Genomic DNA, 25,591 nt, shown 5'->3' on the forward strand with positions numbered 1-25,591 from the left:
TTGGGTATTAAGTTCCCAGAGTTGACCGGTTAATCTTTCCCGGTAGAGCGCATGAGTCATATCCGGGAAGGTCATGATATGCACGGGAACGTGAGTTGCCGAACATAATCGGTGAAAATGGAACCAAGTTCCAAGATCATAAATGCTGCACCGCCCTTTCACCTGAACAACCACTTTAACCAGATAATACTAGACCTTCAATAGCACTAACGGTGACTGTAATTATGATCTTCCCACTAATCTTGGCTATAAATAGAAGAAAGTTGGGAGAAGAAGGGGTTCAGAAAAATCGAGAGAAAACAGTCAAGGAGAGGGTGCTAACTGGGTGTCACTTTGAGTCTCTTTGCCGAGAACGACCCATTGTAGGAAATACTTAAGCCCACTACAAATAAATTGTGAGCCCAAGTGACCTAAGGTCCAGAAGTCTTGCACTTGGTTCTTACAACAATATTTAATCAAGTAATTTTTGTATTGTGTAAAGATATTAGCACATGGTTGACATAGATAATTTGATGTTAGGTATCTTGTTTGTAGTATTTACTTGTGCAGGGAACATGATTGTTCAATATCTGATCATGTTAGATATATTTGTTGTAGTCTTTACTTGTGCAAGGATAATAACAATGTTGTAATTTTTGTATTGTGCAAAGATAATAGCACTTGATTATTCAAGATAATTTGATAGCGTGTATGTGATTTGATAGTACTTTTGTATTTATTATTACTTTCATTGTTGTTTCTCTAAAAGGCATCAATGGATAATAGTAATGTTTGTAGCAAATTTATTATGCCTCTGATTTTGTAGTTATGTTATGGGTAAAATAGGTTTTTTTGCTAAAATAGTCATGCTTGTTTGCCTATATTTGTTGTTAGATAGTACATCTACCATTCTTACTTATGGTGAGTTGTGATGCAAACTATATCCCTATGGTTAGTGGCTATAACAGGGTACAAATTAGTCATTGGCTAATAGATAATGTGTCACGACCCAAGCCTGTACTTCAGATTTTAGAGCATGACCGACATGTTAATATCAAGTTTAACTAAATACTAACACGAACAAACTAAAATTGAAGGTGCTTATCAAAAATAATTTCTCATATCCGTTTTCATTCATTGCATAAAAGCCATAATATACAAAGTTCATGGAAACATAAAACTGCATTACAGTCAAACTTGCAAATTTGACAACTTGACTGAAACTAAAAGTTTTTGAGTAAATATTACATAACTAAACATTTAGCAAAACTTTTATTTAAAAATCTAACTCCAAAGACATACAACTAGGATTCAAAACAAACTTAACAACATCTTTGTTCATAAGAATCAAGTACATTTTGATTCCTCCTATACAACAAAAGACTATATTTTATATACAACAAAAGAAAACTATACGTTCTAAAAAACAAGAACCATAGAGCCCTTACCATCTCTAATACTCTCGTTGCTTTTGGAAAAGAACCTGTGCACTGAAAAATAATAGGGTGGGCTGTGAAGCCCAGTAAGGTTTTACGTTCCATGAGTATTTAATAAGAGTGCATGTAAATCAAATATTCCATAGATATGCCAGCTTTAATAACTAGTCTTCATACGATTCTTAATAATAACTTACGAACTTTCATACGAAGACATCATTTTTCCTTTCATATAATAAGAAAAGGACATAATAAGGAACTTTAACATAATTCAGTAACCTTATCTTTAAATAGACTATAAAACATTTATCATAAACTTTCCATCAGATTTATAATACATTTAACTTACATTTTTTATCATCATATTTTTCTTATAAACTTAAAATAGTCTAATAGCTCATTAGTACTATATTAGTCAGTCCAATTGTAAGTCTGTCACAACTTTTGGGAGACTTCTAGCATATTGTGCCAGGCATCGAGCATTCCCCACAATGTTAGGAAATCCCAAGATTATATTAGAAATATCACACTCCTTTCGGTGTGCTCAGACCATCAACCATGGGGGTCGGTTGACATCCTCCACAAGTTGGTATTTTCCAATAAGAGCAGGTACAATAGAATCCTCACCACTTTTAATGACCAATCAATTAATATTTCCATGGAAATGCCAATACTTTAATTCCTGCTGGCTGAGTTCAAATCATAACAATGGAATAACTCTAAAACTATATTTTTATAACAATTATGCTTTTACATAAATACTTCATAATAGTAGCATATCCACTTCATTCTTAAATATTGTGTTTGTGGTATAAGTAATAGCATCAATATGCTAAAAACTATCATATATATATATATATATATTTTTTTTTTTTTTGCTAAATATATATATATATATATACATATACATAAGACTCGACAATTCACGAACATGTCTTTACTTAAATCATGATTATATGTAATATCTCTAATTAAAAGGTTTTAATGCATAATAAATTTCTAAACAAACCTTATACTTATCAAACGCACATGTCATATATCCCATACCTGAAAGCATAAAACGTTAGACTTGAATAAGATGAGCTCAAGTGTCCACGTTCTTGTCACCTAAAAAGACCAAAACTTATTACTAATAAATCTTCCTAAGTATATAAACTTATATATGAATCACAACCTAACTCTCAAACTCAAGAAAATCTTAATTCTCATCTCACAAAAGTTCCCCACGGCAACACATAAACATACATATATATACAAATCACATGATCAAAAGAATCCATAGACTAAGTTTTGAATTATGAAGCTACTGCCATACCAAGCAACAAAACAGAAAATTCTTATACCAACATGTTGTTCAGGTTATAATTATAAGCCAACAAGAAAACTTAATCAACTAATAATTAAATTTACTTGTGAAACAACATCTTTACATAATAAACCTACATACAGAACAACCTTTACAATCTCTAATCCATTATCTCAACTCACAGTTTTCCAAGTATGATAACTTAACCATGATATCTTCAATCTTCCAAATTGCTAACACAAAACCACAAATTCCAACTTCTAGAAATCCAATTAGAGGATATAGAGTGGAAAATAAAACAAACATTTACACCATAAATTACCCATAACAAGAAGTAGTTTTATTTACTTACTAGGGGTGTGCAAAAAACCGAGGAACCGAAAAAACCGCCTCAAACCAACTGAATCGATGCAAAAGTTTCAGTTCGGTTTGGTTTCGGTTTTATTATATAAAAAACCAAAAATTTCGGTGGCAAATTATAATACACCAAATCGAATCGAAATATATTATTATATTATATTTTATATTAAATATATAATATTTTGTAAATATTTGACTCTGACTCTCTGAGATATGCTTTGGCTATTCTAAAAAAAAAAAAAAAAAAAAAAGATATGCTTTGGAAGCTTTGCGTTGGGCGGTGGGCCTCCATTTCATTTTAAAACAATTCAGTGATTCACAATTGGGCCTTTTTTTGTTCAGTCATCAAATGATTCAAAATTTCAAAATTCAAATAATCCGGCCTAGCTTATCTTTTTAAACATAGCATTTTAAAAACGATTAGATTAATCACCTATAATTAAACTAAGTAAATATTTAATTAAACTAAAACTAATTAGACTATAAAATCAAAACTTGGAAAACCCTACCTTACATACCCCACACTTTTCACTCTCACACTTTTCACTCTCTCTCACGTTCAAACTTCAGACAGCCTCCACTCCACAGTCCCTACCTCTCACGCCGAGTCTCCCTCTGCCACCACCTCCACACGCCACCCTTCCCACGCTGGCTTGATCATCAGCTTCTCATCTCACGGTGAGTCTCTGTTTTGAAAATCTCAATACCCTCTGACCCTCTCTTTGTTTTGTGTTTTAGGTTTTGAAAGAGTGAATCTCTGTTTTGTAGTAACAACATAAGATCAAGATATTTATTTTTTCAAGTTTTAATGTTTTATATGCAAACAAAGTTAGGGTTTTGAAAAAATCGATAACCCATGTGCTTGGCTGCTTATGCTAGTTGGTTTCTTTATTAAAGTTAGCTCAGCTGATTGCCTTTGTCTCATGTGGTTGTTGAAAATCTCGATAACCCTCTCTCTGTTTTGTATTTTGGGTTTTGTTTAATACTGAATCAATAAAGTTAGGGTTTTTAAAATACCGAATCTCTGTTTTATAGTAATAACATAAGATCAAGATGTTTATTTTTTCAAGTTTTATATGTGAATAAAGTTAGGGTTTTGAAAAAATCGATAACCCATGTGCTTGGCTGCTTGTGCTAGTTGGTTTCTTTATTAAAGTTAGCTGATTGCCTTTGAGTTCTGATATATGAAGTTAGCTGCTTTTTTATTTATTATTGTTGATATATTTTTGTTTATTGTTGTTGACATGCTATGAATCTGTGACTGTGATGTTGAATTGTTATTTTCTTATTGATGTTACAGATTTGAAAATCAATAACCCTATGTGCTTAACTGTGATGTTGGTGCATTTGTTAATAGTTGACTGTGATGTTGGGGTATTTGTTTATTATTGCCTTGATGTTGATGTGTTTATTATTATCTTATTGACGTGTTTATCGTTGGCTCGTTGCTATATACTAGAGTCCTTCTCATTCCTTTTTTCCTTTCTTTCTTGTTGACTTGTTGTGTTATTGTATACTAGAGTAGAGTGAAGAGTCCTTTTTTTTTTTTTTTTGCTGACTATTATTGTGTTATTGTTACCGTATTTTTTTTTATTGTAGACTAGACTCATTTTGGCGTTAAATTTTATTTTTTACTTTTTATAGTTGCTGACTTATTGTGTTTTATTTTATATTGTAGATGAATGAGACAAGAGAAATCCTAAAGGGTCAATACAATGAAGCGGGTCAAGGGGCAACCAATGTGCATGAAGACAAAGGCAAACTCCCACTCCCACCAAGTGCAGGTAATATTGGTAAAAAAGATATTTTGTTTGGGGTCATTTCATTGTTATTGAAGAGGGGGGGGGGGGAATCCTAAGGTAGCTTGTAACTACTGTGGCACAACCTATGCTTGTGACACTAAGTAAATGGCACTACAACCATGAGAACTTACATACAATCATAATGTTTGAAATATCCATGGGAAGACAAAAAAAAAACCAATCAACCCTAGCATTCAAACCCAAAGAAGAAGGAGAAAGTAGTGGTAAACTTGTGCCATGGGTGTTTAATTTTGAGGAATGTAAGAAAGCATTGGCAGAGATGATTATTCTAGATAAGCTGTCTTTTAGGTTTGTGGAGGGTTTTGGTTTTAGGAAGTTTATGTCTATTACCCAACCTAGGTTCAATCCAATCCCTTGCCGCACAACAATTGCCAAAACTTGCTTTAGAGTGTTTTTAGATGAGAAACAAAAGTTGAAAGAAGCCCTAAGAGAGTAGCAGGTCTGCCTTACCATAGATACATGGACATCCGTTCAAAATTCGAACTACATGTGTCTCACTGCCCATTTTATAGATAGTGATTGGAAAACACAAAAGAGGATTCTTAGTTTTTATTTAGTGGAAAATCACAAGAGTGAAACACTTGGGAAGGCGGTTGAGATGTGTTTACTTGATTGGGGGATAGACAAGATTCTAACTATTACAGTTCATAATGCTGTCTCTAATAGTGGGCTGATTTCTTTTATTCAAAAAAAGACTAAGCATAGGAAGGTAACAATTTTAGGGCATAAATACTTGCATGTGAGGTGTAGTGCTCATATTTTGAACTTGATTGTTCGTGAAGGGTTAGTTGAAATGGATGAGACAATAGTGAAGGTGTGGAAATCTGTGCGATATGTGAAATCATCTCTACAAAGACAAAGCACATTTAAGTTATGTGAGAAGAATGAGAAAGTTGACTTTAAAAATCAGTTGTGCTTAGATGTACCCTTTAGATGGAACTACACCTATATTATGTTGGATAAGGCCAAAAAGTATCAAAAGGCTTTTGAGAGATTGGAGGAAAATGATCCAAATTTTCTTATGACAATTAGAGAGGAGGCAAAGGAAGAAGGAAATGATAGACATGAGGTTGCTTGGGGAATGGATGATTTGAATTGGGAAAAGATTATGATCTTTTCTAAATTTCTTAAAATTTTCTATGATGTAACCTTGCGGTTTTCGGGTGCTAATTATGTCACTAGCAATTCTTTCTTTTTGGAGCTTATGTCAATTCATAACACAATTGAGTTGGAGCATGAAAAAAGATAGTTATTTGTTGAGAAAAATGATTGATTACATGAAGAACAAATTGAAAAGTATTGGGGGAACTTTGATAATATGAATCACTTGTTGTATGTAGGGTTAGTTCTTGATCCTTAATACAAGTTGGGGTATCTTGAGTACTGTTTTGGTACTTTGTATGAGAGGCAAAAGGCTGTTGATATGGCAGGAAGAGTAAAGGCTGTTTTGGACGATTTATATAAATTTTATACTCAAAATCAAGTGGGGAGTAATAGTGCTAGTGCTGCTGCACAAGCCCAAGGCCAAAAACCAAGTAGATCAATGGAGGGAGATGATTCTAGTGTGGTTGATGCGAAGACAATGAGGATGATGGGATTTAAGAAGCACTTGAAGGGTATTGATTCTTCAAATACCAAATCAGAGGTTGATAAATACTTGTTAGAGAGTTGTGAAGATGTCTTTGATGATAATTTTGATATTTTGGCTTGGTGGAAGGTTAATTCCCCATGATACCATGTGCTTTCAAGAGTTGCACGACATGTTCTTGCAATTCTGATATCCACTGTGACCTCAGAATCTGTCTTTAGTACGGCTAGTCATGTCCTTGATCCTTTCCAGAGTTCATTGTCTCCATTTATGGTGGAAGCCCTCATTTGTGGTCAAAACTGGCTCCGTCGAAACCGTCTTTCATTGGCTCCAATCTGCCTTCGTGCTGCCATGGATGATGTTGAGGAGTTTGAAAAGCTTGATGGAGGTATGACTATTATTTGTTATATTAAAAAAAATATGACTTTCTGTTTCTTTATTTATTAAAAAAAATTCTGCATGTCTATTATTTTTTTTAAAAAACTGAATGTCTTGGATTCTTGGCATATTTATTGTTTTATTGTACATTTTGTATGTCTACTTCTTTCTTTATTAAAAAAAAAAAAAAAAAAAAAAAAAAAAAACTAAATGTCTTGGATTCTTGGCATATTTATTGTTTTATTGTACAAGTGACTTTTATGTTTTTTTTTTCATTTTTTGTTTGTAGAACTCATGAGTGATGCTGCATTAACATCGGAACTAGGCATGTCCACATCAACACTTACTGAAGTTGATGGTTGAAGATTGCTCTTTGCTCTTTGGACGGGTGGTATTGATGATGACATAGGGTTTTTTTAGTTTCTATTTTGACAACAACTTGACATATTGATATGTACACTTTTTGCTATTAGACACTAGTAGACAGTGGCTTACGTATAGATATGGGCTTTTATTTTGAGCTTTGACAGTGGCCTATACATAATACATAGACAATTTATGATATTAGGCAATAGGCAATGACATATGACCAATTTATTTTGAGTCTTTGGCCAAATATTAAATATGGATAGTATATGTTGACATTGACATTGACATATGACCAATTTATTTTGAGTCTTTGGCTAAAATGCTATTATGTAGGTATTGACATATGGACAATATGTGGACATTGACATATTACTAATGAAGTAATGAAATCTACACTAGTTATTTTATTTTGACTTATACAATTTATTTTTTTAATCTTGTTTGTATTTGATGGGTACTTGTAACAAGTTATAGATTAATTTGAGGCTTTGAGCACTAGAGCAATTTTTTGCTCTAGATTATTTCTGGATTTATGAATCTGTGTTGACAGGTTATGCTTATGTAAATGTATTGTTGACAGGTTATATCATGTTGACAGGTTATTTTTGGATTTATGAATATGTGATGTGTATTTTAATGAGTATAATAGAAGCTCTAAAGTAGGTTATGAATTTATGATAAGTTGTGATTTATGAATCTGCTATATGTGTTGTTTTTTTGGATTTATGAATCTGTAACAGGTTGTGATTTTTTTTTTTAATGAATCTGCTATAATGTGTATTTTTGGATTTATGTTGAGCAAAAGCAAGTTATGAAAAATGTAAAATGCAAAGCAGGTTGTAATTTTTTTCTTGTTTGTAAAATGCTTTATGGATGTGTAAAAAGGCCCAAAAATGGCCAAAATAGGAAAGGTTCGAATTTGGGCCAAAAGGGCAAAAACAGAAAGCTAAAAAAGACCTAAAGATGGTCATTTCCAAAATAGAGAAGGCCCGAATCTAGGCCACAACTGGTTCCTAACAAAAGCCCAAAACAGGTTTCTAAAAAAGATTTAATTAGAGCATAAAAGGGCCATAAAACAAGAGGCTTGAATACTGCGTTTTTTAAAAAAAAAAAAAAAAAAAAAAAAAGCCCAAATAGAAAATTTTTGGAAAAAAAACCAAAGGCCTAACTGGCCCAAACTCCAGGCCCAAAAACCGAAACTGGCGGTTTTTCAACTATTTCAGTCGGTTTCGGTTGAGACTTTTACAAATTGAAATTTTCGATTTCGATTGGCTGGATAAAAAAAAAAAAAACCAACCAAACCAAACTGGTTACAGCCCTATTACTTACCCACCAACTTTGAAGCTGAAACTTTAGTGTTAAGTGTTTGATTTCTTCTTTGGAGAGAGATATAGATTTGGTGAGAGAGGAAGGTATAGCTAGACCAAGAACAAGCAAAGAGGAGTAAAGAAAGAAGAACAAAGGAAAAAGGAACAAAGAAACAAAGAAAATGGAAGTTTGGTGCAACAAAGAGATAAGGGAGAAAGGGTGGTGGGGCATATCTCTTGCTAGGAGAAATAGGGTTGATGACTCACCCTTACATCTTTTCAAAATTATACTTACCACCCTCCCAAAAGTTTTATTTTCTAGAAAGGCCCAACTAATAAGATAATTCTGCATATATATATATATATATATTCTTTATAAACTTACTCCTATAACATTAAAAGAGTCTATTTCTTCTATAACATCAAAATATCAATGCACTTAAGGTACTTAAGATAATAATTAGTATATAAATCTATAAAATTAATCATGCAAATAGGCTGGGATGTTACATAAGGTGTATATTAGTTTGTAGTGTCTGAGTATGTGACATGAGTTTGTCATTCATAAACTCATTTTTAGCTTTGCAAGGTTTTGGGTATGAACGCGTGTTGTTACCCTCTCTTTTTTTGGTTTCCTTATTGCTTTATAAGGTTTACCTTTGAGTGGATATTAGTCTCCCTTTTTCAAATGGGGGTTTCGCTACAGCATTACTTCATCAACTTCCTTATTACTTTGCAAGGTTGTCTTTGAAGAGGTACCCATCTAGCTTTCCTTACATTCTTGAGAGCATAACGACCTCTCATGTAGGTGTCTTTCCTTAATAGTGTTCCATGGGCTCCATTATCACCTTGTAAGATTTGCCGTTTGAATAAAATGTTTCATATACTCTCGAAGTATGTGCATTTTTTAAGGAAAAAAAAGAAAATGAAACAAGAATGTATAATGCCAGCGCCGGTATGAACCTTCGAATATAAGAGAGCTTCTCTATGAAGGACTTCAAATCTTTGACCGATGTTGGAGGTTTCATTGTGACTATGACCTTCACTTTCAAGGGGTTAACATCAATTCCCCTTTGATGAATAAGGAATTCTATAAATTTTTTGGTTGTCATTCCGAAGGCGCACTTCAAAGGATTCATACGAAACATATAACGACGACACCTCTCAAAAACTTTTCACAGGAGTTCCACATGACTTTCTCTAGTTTTAGATTTTATGACTACATTATCAACATAGTCCTTAAGTTCCTGATGCATCATGTCGCGGAAAATGGTAGTCATAGCTCTTTGAGATGTAGCACCTGCATTCTTAAATCCAAATGGCATCATGATATAATATAAATTCCTAATAGGAGCACGAAATGCATTGTTTGTGTCTCTTGGTGTGATTTTGATTTGATTGTAACTGCTAAAACCATCTTTGAAGGAGAACATCTCAAGACAACATCTTATTTTTCCATTATTTTTCTTTATGGGAACTATATTTGAGAGCCATTGTGGTTGTTCATTAGGCTTGATAAATCCCACTACTAACAACTTTTTAACCTTTTGAACTATTTCAGCTTCAATGTTGAGGTGAAATTGTAGAATAAGCCTAAAACACCCCTCGGGTTTGCTAGATTTGTTTGTTTGTGGAGAGTTAAGCCAAAAATTCATGATGTGTAGTAAAAAATGGCTAAGAGCAATTGCATTAGTCTAAAATACAAAAGTGCAAAAATTTACACAATATATCATAAAAAACACACATATTAGACCTTGTATAACTTTGTAAATATCCAAACTTGCTACAAGTAACGTGTATATATACACGGTTACTGTAACTTTCTATCTATTACTTTAATATTATCCTATTTATTATATTAAGTTATTAAAACCCATTTGGCTCCTTTTTTCCCTCTCCTCTAACTTGAAATCAACACCTCTTCTCCTTTTTTCATTCCTGAACTCAAGACTCCTTTTCTCCCTCTTCGTTTTGCCTCTCTTCCATATCAGCTCTTTCATTTTCTTCACCATGGGCAAGAATGTGATCGACTTCGGGGTCTGTGAGAAAAACGTGGTTCCCTTTTGTAGGTTGATGATGAATATTTATACTAAAATTTGGGAGATGCTTGTGATTAGTTTTTTTAGTTGGAAGAAAGACTTTGAACCTCTTAGGTGCTACTTTTATGATTTGGTTTATTTTGCTTTATGTTTAGGAAAGAATTTGGTTGCTTTTTATATAATTTTGGAAACAAAGTTGTTTGCTTTAGGTTGCTATTACTTCTGGTCATTGTAGGCTTTTGGAAACTACATTTGAGTGGTTGAGTGAGCTAGTTTATTAAGTTTTTAGAGTTAGTTATGCTTTTGTGTGGAAAATGGAGTTGGGATGAAAATTAGGGGCACAATTAGCTAGAGTATGGAACCTTTCTAGGGTGGAAATTTCGGGTATTGGACTTCCTTCGTGGGCCCTAGGTGCCTCTAGTAAAAGGTCCGACAAAAACTAACTCAAATCCTCCAAACCACTCTTACTCAATTTCCCCAACTATTTGTATGAGCTTGGGCTATGTGATAAAACGAATAAAATAGATAAGATACATGGATTGAGCCCGTTAAGCAATTGGGCTTAGTTGTCTTGTAGAAACATAAAATTGGTCGCGAAAATGACTATTAACAATTGTTAACCTCCCTTTCTTCTCATCATCAATACAGTAAAAATCATCCAACAGAAACAAGTTACTAGCCCTTAAAACATCATCAACAAGAATCTCAAATACCAAATCAAACCCAAAAGAACATAAAAAAAATAAACCCATAATTTCACAGTAGTTGAGTTAAAAGTTTTATATTGTGGTTTTTTTCTGACTCATCATTGATGTCAATTTGTTATCTACCGCTAACAATCTTTCACATCTATCAGCTGCCTCTTATGGGAGGATGCCAAGATAGCCCAGGCCCAATTAAAATTTGAGCCCAGTAAATAATACTACTAAATCAGCGTTTTGGGCCATACTCGGCGTTGGGTCCCAGACATCCAAGCCCATAGTACCAATCTGTAATTACGTAAAAAGATCATGGAGCGTATGGTAATTTCACACACTCCCAACCAAAACAAAAACCCTAGACAGCGACCTCTATAAATACCCCAAAACCCTAATCGCATTCTCAGTTTTCCTTCCGCAGCAAAAATGTCGAAGCGAGGTGTGTTCTTCATTCGTCTCTCTTTACCTTCGTTTTCTTGCTCTGTCAAAATTAATATTTCTGTATGATTTTCTGTTTGGTTACCGAGAAAGCTCAACGAAAACTAGAGAAATCTTTTTTGCTTTTTGTCTTTTCCTGCCGTTATAGATATAATCGATTGATATGTGACTATGCAATACAAGTAGTTGAATCGGTTTTGTTGAGGTTTGAGCTTATTCTCAATCAATTAGCTTAGGAAATATGATATGAGATTCGAGTTTTACACCCTTTTTTTTATGTGCTATTTACCTTCGTTTTCTTAGCTACCAAACAGAGTGTAACGTGAAGCTTATATTGTTAGATGTTTATATGCATTTACCATATTTGAGGTTACGGATCTGTTTGTTACTTGAGAAATCCTACGAAAACAAATCGGAAACTTAGGTTTATTACTACTATTATTATTATTTTATTTCATTTCCTCTGCTTTTTTAGAAAGATATCAGATAATTATTGAAATTGTTACCTATTAAAAAAATTAATTATTGAAATTGTTGATTTTGTTTGAATACTATGGTGGATGCATAGAAATGTGGGATCTAATTTAGGAACAAATATAGGAATTACACTTGTAATTTAGGGTTTTCTAATTTATGGCAACAAATAAAATGGAAAACTGATTGAAGTCGGAAGTTTTCTCATTGTGAATTGAAATGAAATTGTGGATGATAATGAAATGCTGGGTTTTTTTGTTGGGTTGAGTTAGGACGTGGAGGGTCTGCTGGTAACAAATTCAGGATGTCACTGGGTCTGCCAGTGGCTGCAACAGTCAACTGTGCTGATAACACTGGGGCAAAGAACCTGTACATCATTTCCGTGAAGGGAATCAAGGGTCGCTTGAACAGGTTACCATCTGCTTGTGTTGGTGACATGGTGATGGCCACTGTCAAGAAAGGGAAGCCTGATCTCAGGAAGAAGGTGTTGCCTGCAGTCATTGTGAGGCAGCGCAAGCCATGGCGCCGAAAGGATGGGGTCTTCATGTACTTTGAAGGTAGTTATTGTTGCTTTGATGTTTTTATTTTGTTCTTGTGATTGATTGCTTTTGTGATTTCTACTATATACTGTTAACAACGATTTGGTGATCATTTGATTGCTGTGGGAATATTTGGCTGCGTCAACTGGAAAATCTTGAGTCTTAATTGTATTTTCTGCATTTTTGTTTTGTTGAATTGCGTTTTTGTAATATTTGTCCAAATGCATTATATAGTGCTTTTTATAATTACATTACAAAGACATTGGTGTGGTGTCAATTTTTGTTCCACTTCTAGTTCCTTGACATGAGGTTTTGTGGCCATTTTAATTTGTGCCTGGAAGGTCATTGTTTTTCACATTAGGCTTCATAGTAAATTTTTCTTCTTCCTAGTCTATCATTATAACGCTAATTTTACACCTTCAATACAAACAGTTTAGAAGGATTTAAAATAAAAGCATTCACTTTTGTTGCTTGCTCCCAAAAGAAAAGGAAGGATGCTGATTAATTAGTGTCCTTATATGTACACATTTCCCTGCTTAGAGAGTTTGGCGTGCCTACTACAATAGGATTTCTGCCACTAGATACATAATTGCTCTGCTGCCGTATATCTTGCTTGGTTAATAAGCTGGTGATGTGGTGTAGAGACTTATGTTCTTAGGGTTTCTCTACATCTCCCATACCCAGTTATAATGGTGGTACCAACCTTACCCCATTCCCGGATGGTAAACCTTTTTTGCTTTAACCATCCCTGTCAAGGTTGGGATATTATTTATTTTTCTTATTCCCACTATTAGGTTTAGGGGTTGTCTTCCTTTTGTTTCTTTAAATTCTTGTAAGGGCAAGGATAAAAGTAACATGATGCTATTCTTTTAAAATAATCTGAATGGACTGTTTATTTTTTTTTTTTGGACCAAAGGCGATAATGAATGGACTGTTTATTAACATAGTATTGCTGTGAAAAAAATGGTTCACTGTACTATTTTGATAGCTTCAACTGCTCTCAGTTTGGTAGCGAGTATGCTTTATTTGTGATCACCAGACATAAGTCAGGTATCCTCCTCAACTTTTTATGGATGATACAGTTACAAGTCTGGGAAATGGACTGTGTCAATCGTTACAGATGTGCTATTGTTTTTGAGCTCACATCTGCTCCATTTGAACTCTACATCTGGCTCTATAAGCATGTAATTTTGTACTTTGATGTTCATTGAATATGTTGATGGTTATTGAATTCTGATATTATTACCAAGCTAAGCAGAAATTGTCCTATTTTGTTTCATAATTTTTGTAATAGAGACTAAAGAGTTGTAATCTTGCCAGAAATAGTCAAGTAGCTTCCTAAACATACGATGGGAGATGCAGTTACAATTCTGGGAAATTGATTGTGTCCATCGTTACAGATGTTGATGCTTTTAATGCTTGCATCTGCTCCATGTGGGCCCTACATGTAATTGCAATAAGTTACTAATTTTATAGTGCTGCAATTTTTTTGGTATTAAGCTGTTGAATCAATTAGTCTGGTCATGTCCAAAAGACCTTGTATGCTTGTCTGAAGAAAATGGATTTTTGTGCTGGCACAAGCATTATGTGGAACTTTAATCTATCTTTTCCTGACTTTATTTGTTATGAGGTATTGTTTATTGTTAGAAGAACTTGCTTGTATGAAATTTCTTATTTATTAGATGATTGTTGGGTTCTGATGGTATAAGCAAGAGAAGTAGATTAAATATTTATAATCTAAATTGGTTCTTGGGATACATGGTGTCTAACTTGATACTGAATTTTATCTTTGCAGATAATGCTGGGGTAATCGTGAATCCCAAGGGAGAGATGAAAGGTACGGCTAGACTTATTTAATTTACCAATTATTGTTTAGTGTTAAGATTGGAGCTTCTGTTTTTGGGTTCTGTGGGTTGCGATAGTTGTGTTTGTTTAATTTAGGTTTGATTGGTCTGACTGGTTTATTTGTTTTTAGGATCTGCTATTACTGGTCCTATTGGGAAGGAATGTGCGGATCTTTGGCCAAGGATTGCAAGTGCTGCCAATGCCATTGTTTAAGGGTTCTAAGTCACTATCGGTGATATCCTCATTTTTGAACTGATGGTCTTTATGTTTTGGTAGAAGTAGAGCATATGAATTTTGCTGGATTTTGTTATATTGGTTTTGGATATTTGGATATTTGTATAAACCGCATGTGGTTAATGTTTGGATTATGGTATTATACTTTTAACATTTTCGAGTTCCTATGAGTTCCTATGACTTTTGCTAGCTTCCGTTTTTAAAATCATTGGTTCTTTCTCTCTCTTTTCCTTTTATATAGGTCCTTTTAGATGGTTGACAATTTTTATTTTGCTTTGGAAGCCTGAGGTACGGCTTCTTTTTGCATGAACAAATTCACAGTGAATGTGCCATGTGTCAAATATCCAGTGAATAAGATTCTGTTCTTAACAAAAGCGTCAAATTTCATTTTCCTCTCCTGTAACAAGCAATATCTGAAGTCTTAACTTGTGAGTTCAACTTAAAAGGCCTGTTTAGAGCAAGTGATGAAATCTTATCATTTAGATGAAAGCTTCAAGAGGGTTTGATTTGGTACAATTTACTTAGCTGCTGTTACTACACTTTTTTGTTAGGTCAATCATGTAGAGGTACTCAAATTGGATCAGTGATCGACTTATAGGTTACTGCACTAATAGTTTTTGTTGTAATGCTAATTGGTTACTGCCAATTATGATGCATGCACTCAAAAAATGTAGGACCTTTCTCATTGTTACAGAAACTCTAAAGACACAATGGTATCTCCAATGAATAGCCCCTTTGGATGAAAAATGTATCTTTTTCACCATTCCAAGTGTATGTGACAAATGTATGCATGTTGAGTAGGTTACAAATTTACAATTCTACCATATTTGGCTTTTTTATTAAGTCAAAAATTGATTTTTCGGTATAAATGCTCATGTCCTCTCCCTTATTGCCCTGCGGTAATGATTTCTTTGGCATTACTCTGTGCTTAGGTTGAATGAGTTAAAGTGTCTAATTCCTTTATTTATTTATTATTGGAAAAATTATACTTTGTCCATTTGTGGTTTGCCCTTGACCTATCTGCGGTTTAAAATGTGACACTTTACTCACTTGTCGTCCAATCTGTTAACATTTTGTCGTCCACCCATGCCACTGCTGTTAGAATCCTAGAGAAACAAACCAGCATTAAAGAATAATACTTGCTGGAAAAAAAGCAACCCCTCCAACTACACATTTTTAAATGCATACATAGGATCACAAGTGATTTCTTTTATCTTTTAATATTTCAAAAGACACTTATTTTTTTGAGAAAATATTTCAAAAGACATTAATACTTTAGGAAGATGGCAATCGGCAACATAAAATTGAATAAAGAAGATCCAGATCAGTAAAGTACCTTTTGGAAGAAAACAAAATACGGTAGTCACTAGTCAGGATAGAATTTTATTGCAAATTAAGGAATCCATCTTGGTAGAAATATCAAAGATTAAGAGAAGGTATTAAATCAGACTTTATTGAATAATAAAGAAATTGGCTTTGGTGTCATCATCTTGGTTTTGCTTTTCATACATTATTCAAAGACTCTAAAAAATCCACCTGGAAACCATTTCAATTTCTGGTATTTAATAGGAGACCAAACTCAAATACACAAATATGAATCTTTCAAAGATTAACCAAACCATTCTCTCAAGAAAACACAGAGCTTAACCAAACCAACCAACCATACTTTTTATTCTCTCTTATGAATTGATAAGAAAGAAACAAGTGAAATCATCTGAAGATTACCATCAATTTTTGCAATTTCAAAAAAAAAAAAAAAAATTAAAACCCTAGGTTAGAGAACGTATTTGGAATTTATCTCAAGAGGGGAAATCTTCAAAATCCTTCACGGGGGTTTTGATCATAATGGTAATCAAAATTGATGAATTTCACATGTTGATCTTGATGGAGTGGATCAAAATTGAAGAGAGAGGGGAAGGGGTGGCCTCGATTTTTTTTCTTTCTATTATGTTTTTAAGTTAAATGGTGTTAGGGTAATGGCAAGACCATAGGTGGGCAATAGACTGTTAACTAATAGGACCACAGATAGGTAAAATGTCATTTTTTAAACTACAGGTGAGTAAAGTGTTTTTCGTACAAATTACAGGTAGGCAAAGTGTAATTTATTTTTTACCATAATTAAAAACGACGGGTTGTTAACATTTATATTTACAAGCAGAAATAAAATTTTCACAACCTAATACTTCATTTACTTTGTTGGAAAAACCTGTGTGAAAACTAAAAAAATTGTTATCATTCGTCAAGATTAACCCTTAAGAATCCTTGCATGATTTTCATGTGTTTCCTATCTTTTAGGATAAAAAAATGTTTTAAATAAAAAAAAATTATCTTTACTCAACAGAAAATTCTATTAAAAATATAATTTACTTTAAAAGATTTTCCCCTAAAACAAATATGATTTACTTCTAAAAGATTTTCGACTAAACTAAAACTTTTGATCATGGTTTTTTAATGAAGTTTGTGATATGTCTTTGTGTCAGAATTCTTTTTTTTCTCTCTTATGTGTGTCTGTTTCAAAAAAAAAAAAAAATTAAAACTTCTAGAAAGACAGCACTATCTCACCCGAACATATTTCCAGTTCAATCTCAGTTTTAAAACTTTTTAGAAAACATTACTGTCTCACCAAAAAAATATTTCTCGCTCATTTTCAAGTTGTTACTAAACATAGGAGGATAACAGTCATAAGACTCATAACACCGCAATATGATAGGAGGTTAACCATATATATAATAAGGTTTGACTTGGGTCTAGTGATATTAAGTGTATGTCTAATGGATTGTGCACTAGAGCTTTGCAGAGAAGGTTATTATCGGGCCCTGGCTGAAGTTAGAGAATTATTTGCCGTTACAGCATGGGCTATATGGTATTGGCGAAACAAAGAATGGGCCAATGAAAGTGAAGCTATTCCTCCAAATATAGATACATGGGCGTTGAACTATTTGGTAGATTTCCAATCCGTAAGAAACGAATCCCCAACAAGATATTAAAAATGTTTGTTCTCAAATAATATTATCACCAAAATTACCAATTTCAAATAGCAATCACACACAAGAATATAAATATTTATTTAAATCCCAATCTCTTTAAAGGGGAAAATCTTGGTACAAACTCCCAATAATTTCACTATTATCAAATTAATCTATATATAATAATAATAATAATAATAATAATAATAATAATAGGTGAAGTTGAGAGAAACTCAAATTTGAATTCTAAATTAGAGTTTCAATTTTGTGCCATATGTCCTAAATTATTTATTTTTAAAGAGTTTTATTTCCTAATTTTAGAATCAAATATGGGACCACATCATAAATATTCATACAAGTGAGTTATTAAGTACAAAAACCAAAAAATCTAGAATAAATGAATCGTAAAAAAAAATTACTTCACAATAAATTTTTTTTTTTATAAAAATGGACAATTTACATTTTATACCTAATAATATCCTTACAAAATTTTTAAAGAGTTAACAAAATATAAAAATGACTATCAATAGTATTTAAATTACATATATATGAATTATGTAAGGACTGTATTTGGATTAGACCCAGTAAGGATTGGGTTTAAGCCCAACAAGCCCAAACAATGAATTTATAGAGCATGGGTGAAAGAACTAGTTCTACTCTAAAAGATGGACTATAAAAGTTTCTGAATTAAGGTTGTTAAGTACAAGTAAAGTAAGAAATTCTGTCCTTGGCACAACCTGAGAAACTTATCTTATAATAACTTGATGATGAACGCAGTTACAAGAACCCACGATGTTATTGCCTAGATTTTCTAATTTTTTTCTCGATCACCCTTTTAGGTCACCTTTCCGTACTATATATTACATTCTTGGTGTTATCCCTACCATATACGTGAAGGTTGGATTCTAGGAGCTCTTTTTTGTCCCATTCAACACCTCCCAGAACTATCAAATAGTAGCTGTAAGGCTGCTTGGTCACTGTTCAGGTATCACCTCTACATTAATGCGGCTAAAGAGTTAGTTGTGAGACATTTAATGTGGAGGTAGCAGCTTTTGAAGATATTTGTTGCCGCCCTCTACTTATCCATTGTCCAACGTCTAACTCCTTGTTGTGATGTAACTTTGAAGAAGGTCTAGGGTGATATGACACTTTTACTGACCTCAAATCCTTGTTCCCGAGATGGCTTTTCTCCTCGGATGTGTGTTGGACTTACCTCGTACTATTTTTATTTCTCTCTTTATACCATTCCCATTATAATCTCATTTGGCCATTCTTGGATTAGTTAATGTCCTCAGATTGGGCCGTAGGCCCAATCCGTATAGCCTTAATAATACCTCTTGACTAATTGGCCCTCACAAATTATATTATGCATTTTATTGAATATTTTTAAGTGTATCCATGCATATGCATAGGGTTACAAGCTAGTGATAATAATTTTCAAGTTTATGTCTAACTTGAGATTCACCATGTACAGTAATAAATCCTTTAGTGTATGTCAAATGACAAAAGAGAATCTCATTGTTTTCTTTGCTCTCACACACACTAAATATTTCTTTCAAAGGTGGCAAGACTTTTTTTTTTTTCTCATGCACAATTCTCTCTCCTTCTTGGCTGTCTTTCTCTCTTTTTTTTTTTTTTGATAAACTTCAATATATTAATCAAAAGGAAATAGACAAAGCCATGGCCTCTTCCAAACAAGCAGAAGCCAAATCTGCTGGAAGATTGCCTGGCAGCAAACATAAAGAACTTAAACAAGCAAGAGCGTACTTTGCTGTAGCATGGGTTGCAGCATTTCCGCTTCTATTAATCCAAAGGAAAAAACAAGAAGAAAATGAATTTGCAAAACAGTTGATGTCAGAAACCAAAGCTGAGATTGACCATCTGGGGTTGCCTGCACAATCCAAAATAGCATCAATGCTGAACTTTAAGTCGCTTTCCACTATGATATTCCTCCAATTCTCCCCAAAAGCAAGATGTAGAGCCCACAAAATTGCTTCAGTTTCAACAAGAAGGGGGGAACATAATGGAATGATTTTAGTCCAGACCTTTACCACAACCCCAATGTTGTCTCTAACTATGACTGCTAATGCTGCATTGGAATGGGAAAGAGCTGCATCAACATTCAACTTGATGGTGCCCACAGGAGGCGGCGACCATTTTGCATCACACTTTTCTGGAGAGGGAGCCTTTAAAAGGAAAAAAACTCGACAGTATTCGCTGAATTTTGCATTAATTCTCAACCTGGCTGCCTGCAGATTGACAGAACCTTTTTGGTGGAGAGCCTCATTTCGGATGAACCAAATTTCTTCCATATTGATTGCCATGTTAAGAGAAACACGCCATAACTCAAGGCCTTGACAGGGGACAGAGGGAAGTGGTTCTAGGATTGCCTTTATCAAGTCACTAGGACTTTCCAGATTAGCTTCCTCTGATCTGTAACCCCAACAAGTCGAGAACCAGAGAGCTTTGGCAACTTGGCATTTGGAGAAAAGGTGAGAGACCGATTCAATCTCCTGATTACAGAGCACACAGCTGGGGTCAGAAATATCCATACGACTCATCAGGTTTTCCCTCGTGGACAAGGCATTGGCAGCTATTCTCCATAGGAACATTCTTAGCCTTTCCGGCCCTCTAATTTTCCAGATTTTGCTCCAATTCACATCAGAAGTGTCCTGTGCTGGGTAGCTTGACATCAACTCTTTGTATGCAGACTTAATTGAGAAGCTCCCTTTGGGGTCAGGAATCCAAATGAGTTTGTCCGGTCTAGGCCTTGACGGAATGGGGATAGACAGAATGGCTTCTGCAGAACTGGGATTGAACAAACTGTGAACCAAAGATGTTTTCCAGGTGTGGAGCTCATGATCAATGAGATGTGCTACCTTCATTGGCAATTGGGCTGAAGACTCAACCCGCGGTGAAGGTATGAAATTATGGACCCAAGGCACCCAAGGGTCCAGCCATATGTCCATAGATTCTCCATCCCCAATTAGGAAACAAGCTCCTTTCTTTACTACTACCCTTGCTCCCTCAATTGCTTTCCAAATTGGAGAAGCGTACTTTGTTGCTTCAGCCCGGAGCCAGTCCTCTTTAACCTTGTACTTCGCTCTAAGGATTCTCAAACAGAGACTATCCCTTTTAGACGCCACCATCCAAGCCAACTTGGCCAGTAGAGCAGAGTTGATACTTTTTGATTTTTTGAAGCCTAATCCTCCAGCACTTCTAGGGCAGCATAGTTTTTCCCAAGCTCTCCAAACCATAAATCTGCCCTCTCGCTGATTAGGCTTCCACTAAAACCTTCTAGTCATTGAATCCAACTTGTCGCAAACTTTATTTTGGATATTGAAAGTGGACATGGTATATATGGGGATAGTTTGAGCTAAGGGTCATCAAATAGCCCATGACCTATAGGCTGGCCCAGTAGCCCGCTAGCCCACCGGACTAATGGGCAGCCCAGCCCAGTAATATTGAAGCCCGTTGGCAGTCCAGTAGCCCAATGGGACAGGCTATGGGTTGGTTTCTTTACCATGGGCGCCCGATGGGCTGGCCCGTTAGCCTAGCCCAGTAACCCGACCCGTTAGCCTGACTCATTGCCCAAAATTTATAACAAAATAATTTGGGGGTTGGGTGGGTGAGAGATTGAACTTTAGAAATTATAAAAACTTTAAGACCACACACCTAACCACTAAATACTTTGAATGATTGTGATACAATATGCATAATAAATATATATTTTGGTATTAGTCTAGTAGCTTTGATTTTTAAAACAAAGTTACTAAGATGACTGTTGCCCTACCTCTGTGCCTCTGGAAAGAAAGTCATTCTTTCCTTTGATAAATTCCAATTCTTTCCTTACAAGTTACAATTAAAGAAGAAATTCCTTAAAAAAAAAAAAAAAAAAAAAAAAAAAAACTTACCGTTGGTTGGAAGAAATTCTTTCCTTAATGAGTTGATATTTGATTCTTCATATATTTCCTTTTAGAATTGATATTTTATTCTTCAAATATTTCCTTTAAGAGTTGATATTTAATTCAATGTACTTATTTATTCTTATCAATAAAAGTTAATTAATCTTATTTTAGTACCTTTTTAAGAGGTATGTCTTAGTATTTTTTTTAATAGAATCTTTTTAGTAGATTTAATTGTTCAATTTGATAGTTTGTAATAATATATAATTATAATTTTTTTGGTTAAATTTTTATAACCCCATTGAAGACCTGTTAAAAATGCCCGTGAGTAGCCCATTAAACCCACCTCACTAGCCCAGCCCGCTAAAGCCCAAATGGGCATTGCCCATGGGTAGGGCCATGGGCTAGGGTTTTTCCATCCAACGTGGCCTGACCCAGCCCATTGACTAGTCAACAGCCCGTTAAGCCCAGCCCATTAGACCCATGGGCCAAGTAAAAACGAGTCGGGCCAGCCCGGCCCAGCCCATTGACGAGGCCTAGTTTGAGCCACAGAGTTAATGAGAGTCTTCCTCCCCGCCCAAGAAAGACATTTGCTTCTCCAACCTGCGAGTTTTGCTTCAAGCTTATCTTGGAGAAAAGCAAAATCCTTTGATGGTGCTCTAGACAAGAACATCGGTGCACCCAAGTAGATTGCTTCCTTCTTTAAGTTTTTTACTTGAAGAATGCTCTTAATCGACCTACGCGCATGACTATGGGTGTGCTTTGAGAAATAAACCCCTGACTTGTTTCTATTAATGGATTGCCCCGACCATCTACAATATTTCTCCAAAGATTTCACTAAGCTTTCTGCATCCTTGCTAGACGCCTTTGAGAACAAAACAACATCATCAGCATACATGACATGCGAAATGGTTGGGCCGCTGATACTTGTCTTGATGCCAACAACATTTTTAAGCTTAAGCTCATGTTCAATCAGTCTGGATAAGACTTCTTGCCCCAAGATAAACAAATTCGGCGATAGAGGGTCGCCTTGCCTCAGCCCCCTGCTCGGCTTAAAACATTCAGATTTTCCCCCATTGACCAACACTTCAAAAGTCACTGATGAAACACAAGCAATGATCCATTTAGTGAAAATTTCATTAAAGCCAAAATGGAGAAGGACAGCTTCCAGAAAATTCCAGTTAACCCTGTCATATGCCTTTTGGAGATCAAGCTTGATGGCCATGAGGCCTTGGTTTTACGAGTCTTAAAGCTATGGAGAACTTCCTGGACAATGATTTGGTTTTCAGCTATCCATCTGTTTGGGATGAAGGCTGATTTGGTAGGAGAGATCATTTTGTCGAGCAAAGGCCTAATCTTTTCCACCAGGAGCTTTGAAATAACTTTATATACCACATTACACAAGCTTATCGGTCTGAAGTGGTTAACAGAGGTCGGGTTTGAGATTTTTGGGATAAGCACAATAAGGGAAGCATTTACCTCTCTAGGCATTGAACCCATGATGAAGAAGTAAGTCACTGCTTTAATCACATCATTTCCCACTGTAGGCCAGAGCTGCTTGTAGAATAGAGCTGGAAAACCATCCGGCCCCGAAGCCTTAAGGTCTTGCATTTGGAAAAGAGCATTTTTGATCTCCTCCGGAGTGGGAATACTTTGAAGTATCTCATTTTCTTCCTTTGTTATACACGGCAGAATTAGATGCTCAAGGTGCTCTGGAAAACAAATATCATCTTTTGTAGCACCCTTTTGCTGCTCTTTCGCAACTCTCCTTGGATGCGTTTTCTCTTCGTCTTTCTACACTATTCAACATCAAACAAAGCCTCACAAATTCTCCTTGATTCATGTGCTTGTTGTCTCTCTCCTTGTGTTACATTCAAAGTGAAAATCCATTTTTTTCTCTCTTGGTTTTACGCTCTATTTTCCCTCTCTCCATAGAGAGGACCCTTGGGCCAAAGCCATCAAATTTTTTGTAGCATTGTCTATCTATAAGACTCTTTTCTTATTCCCTTTTGAACAATTAATACATTACTTCTTTAATAAGAAATAGTCTTTTCTTCCATATCAAGAATAGTCTTTCTTTCCAGACCAAGATAACCCAAATTAGTTTTTCCTTCTTTTCAACTAGGAAACCCAATGGGCTTTCCAAGTCACAATTAGAATTTGAGGCAATTTTCACCAAAAAAAGAAAAGAAAAAAAAAAGAGTGAAAATGCAAGGCACCTCCCCAAGGTTGGTACATAATCAATGTGGATGGAGCTCTCTTTAAGGAGTCTTGATGGGGTGACATTGGAGCAGTAATTAGAGATTAGAATGGGGATGTAATGGCTACTCTCTCAGAAGTAGTTTCCAACATCTGTTATGTGGATTCCCAACTAGGGCCGGCCCAAGGCCCCTACCACAAAAAATATTTACCCTTTACAAAAAAGGCCCCCATCCCATTGTAAAAGGCCTAAAATTTTATAAAAAATATGAATTTTTTTCAAATTGTTGTGCACTTTTTATTATTAGTGATGTTATGGATATTACAAATTTTACTATAGATTTACAAACTGATATGTTACCAATCACAAAAAAGTATATTAAATATTCATTAATTACATTATTGAAGTTCATCAATCACTAATTCACTGTTATTATCACATTATATTGTGAATATTTTGTAATGTCTTTAACATTTTCCCCTAATAGTTTGAAACTTTAATACCTTTGCAAATGTGTTAGAACATTAATGGTGATTAATCTCCCCTAATAGTTTGAAACTTTAATATTTGTAAACTAATCTGTAAGGTTGAATTTAATCAACCATGTGTTGGCTTTATTCCGTGACATATTTGCTTGTAATACAGCACTTAGAAACCCTGTATTTAGGTGGGAATCATGTAAGGGTAGTGTGTGAGAGAGTGTGAAGAAATGCTCAAGACAGTGCAGTGAAGCAGGGACTCGCGGCTAGATCTCGCGGGAAGCTCGCGGCTTGCAAGCCGCCAAAAGTTGCACACGTGTAGAGCATGCAGGGGAGCTGAACAGTCATGCCAGCTGGAGCACTGCAGGACAAAAATCCAGATTGGCCATTCAGCTATCTCGTGGCTTGAACTCGCGACTCAGTCAAGTCGCAAGGTCAAGTTGCCAGCTAACCCTGTTTTGGAAAAACTGACTCTTCGCATTCCATTCTTACACCAGTATAAATACCCCTCATTCGCACAAAATATGTGTGGCCATTTTCAGAGAGAAAAACCCTAAGAGAGGTTTCTTCAAAACACCCACCTTATTAGAGAGAGCTATTCATTCTTAGAGAGAAATCTTTGTAGTCTCTTCTCATTCCCTCTCTCATTGTCATACCTATTGAGAGGAGATTTCTATCCAAACACTACCCACACCCATTTAGAGTGTTGAGTGTTTTTGGAGCTTTGGGAAGTATTGGAAGATGCCAAGGATGGCGGATGCTATGGTCTAGTAGCGGAATCCGGTAAGCTAGAAAAGAAAAAGGTTCGACGCAACCTCGTTGGAGCAAGAAGTGTGGAGGGCTTAGGTACATCGGGTAGATTAGGCTTGGAGGGTCTATTGCTGTTCATGTATCCCAACTACATTTTCTAGTGGATTATTGACCGCTTGGAGGGCGGCGGAGAGGTTTTACGCCGAGGGTTTCGGTTTCCTCTTCGATAACACATCGTGTGTTGTCTTTGTGTTTGCATCTCTCTTCCCTTTATCTTTGCCTTTTATTTTCTGCTGTAGATGTGATTTATAATTGGCTTAAATTGATTTCCAATTCTGTTTATAGCTTATGTTCATTTTCCGCACACTAGTTGTTTGACATAAAGTTTGAATTGGTTAATTTGTATATTGGGGGTCTAAACGTTCAAGGCTGTTTATACACATATTTGAACTTTCATAATCTACTACAAAGTCACACA

The 25,591-nt window shown here is 35.0% G+C and overlaps 1 protein-coding gene across 1 annotated transcript; it reads left to right on the forward strand.

Annotated features, from left to right (window-relative positions):
- Positions 1-11,581: 11,581 nt before the first annotated feature.
- Positions 11,582-14,983, forward strand: LOC126688563 (60S ribosomal protein L23). Its single transcript, XM_050383299.1, has 4 exons — positions 11,582-11,722; positions 12,468-12,752; positions 14,530-14,571; positions 14,710-14,983. Exons 1-4 carry the CDS (start codon positions 11,710-11,712, stop codon positions 14,790-14,792), a joined length of 423 nt encoding a protein of 140 aa, XP_050239256.1. The 5' UTR covers positions 11,582-11,709; the 3' UTR covers positions 14,793-14,983.
- The last annotated feature ends 10,608 nt before the right edge of the window (positions 14,984-25,591 follow it).

Source organism: Quercus robur, chromosome 6 (assembly GCF_932294415.1).
Source record: "Quercus robur chromosome 6, dhQueRobu3.1, whole genome shotgun sequence".
In the NCBI taxonomy this organism is placed as follows: domain Eukaryota; kingdom Viridiplantae; phylum Streptophyta; class Magnoliopsida; order Fagales; family Fagaceae; genus Quercus; species Quercus robur.

What these genes read in the sequence shown, in the direction of transcription:
- LOC126688563 (XM_050383299.1), top strand. An exon ending in GGTCTTCATGTACTTTGAAG is followed by an intron (nt 12,753 to 14,529) that starts GTAGTTATTGTT and finishes TTATCTTTGCAG; the next exon opens with ATAATGCTGGGGTAATCGTG. An exon ending in TCCCAAGGGAGAGATGAAAG is followed by an intron (nt 14,572 to 14,709) that starts GTACGGCTAGAC and finishes ATTTGTTTTTAG; the next exon opens with GATCTGCTATTACTGGTCCT.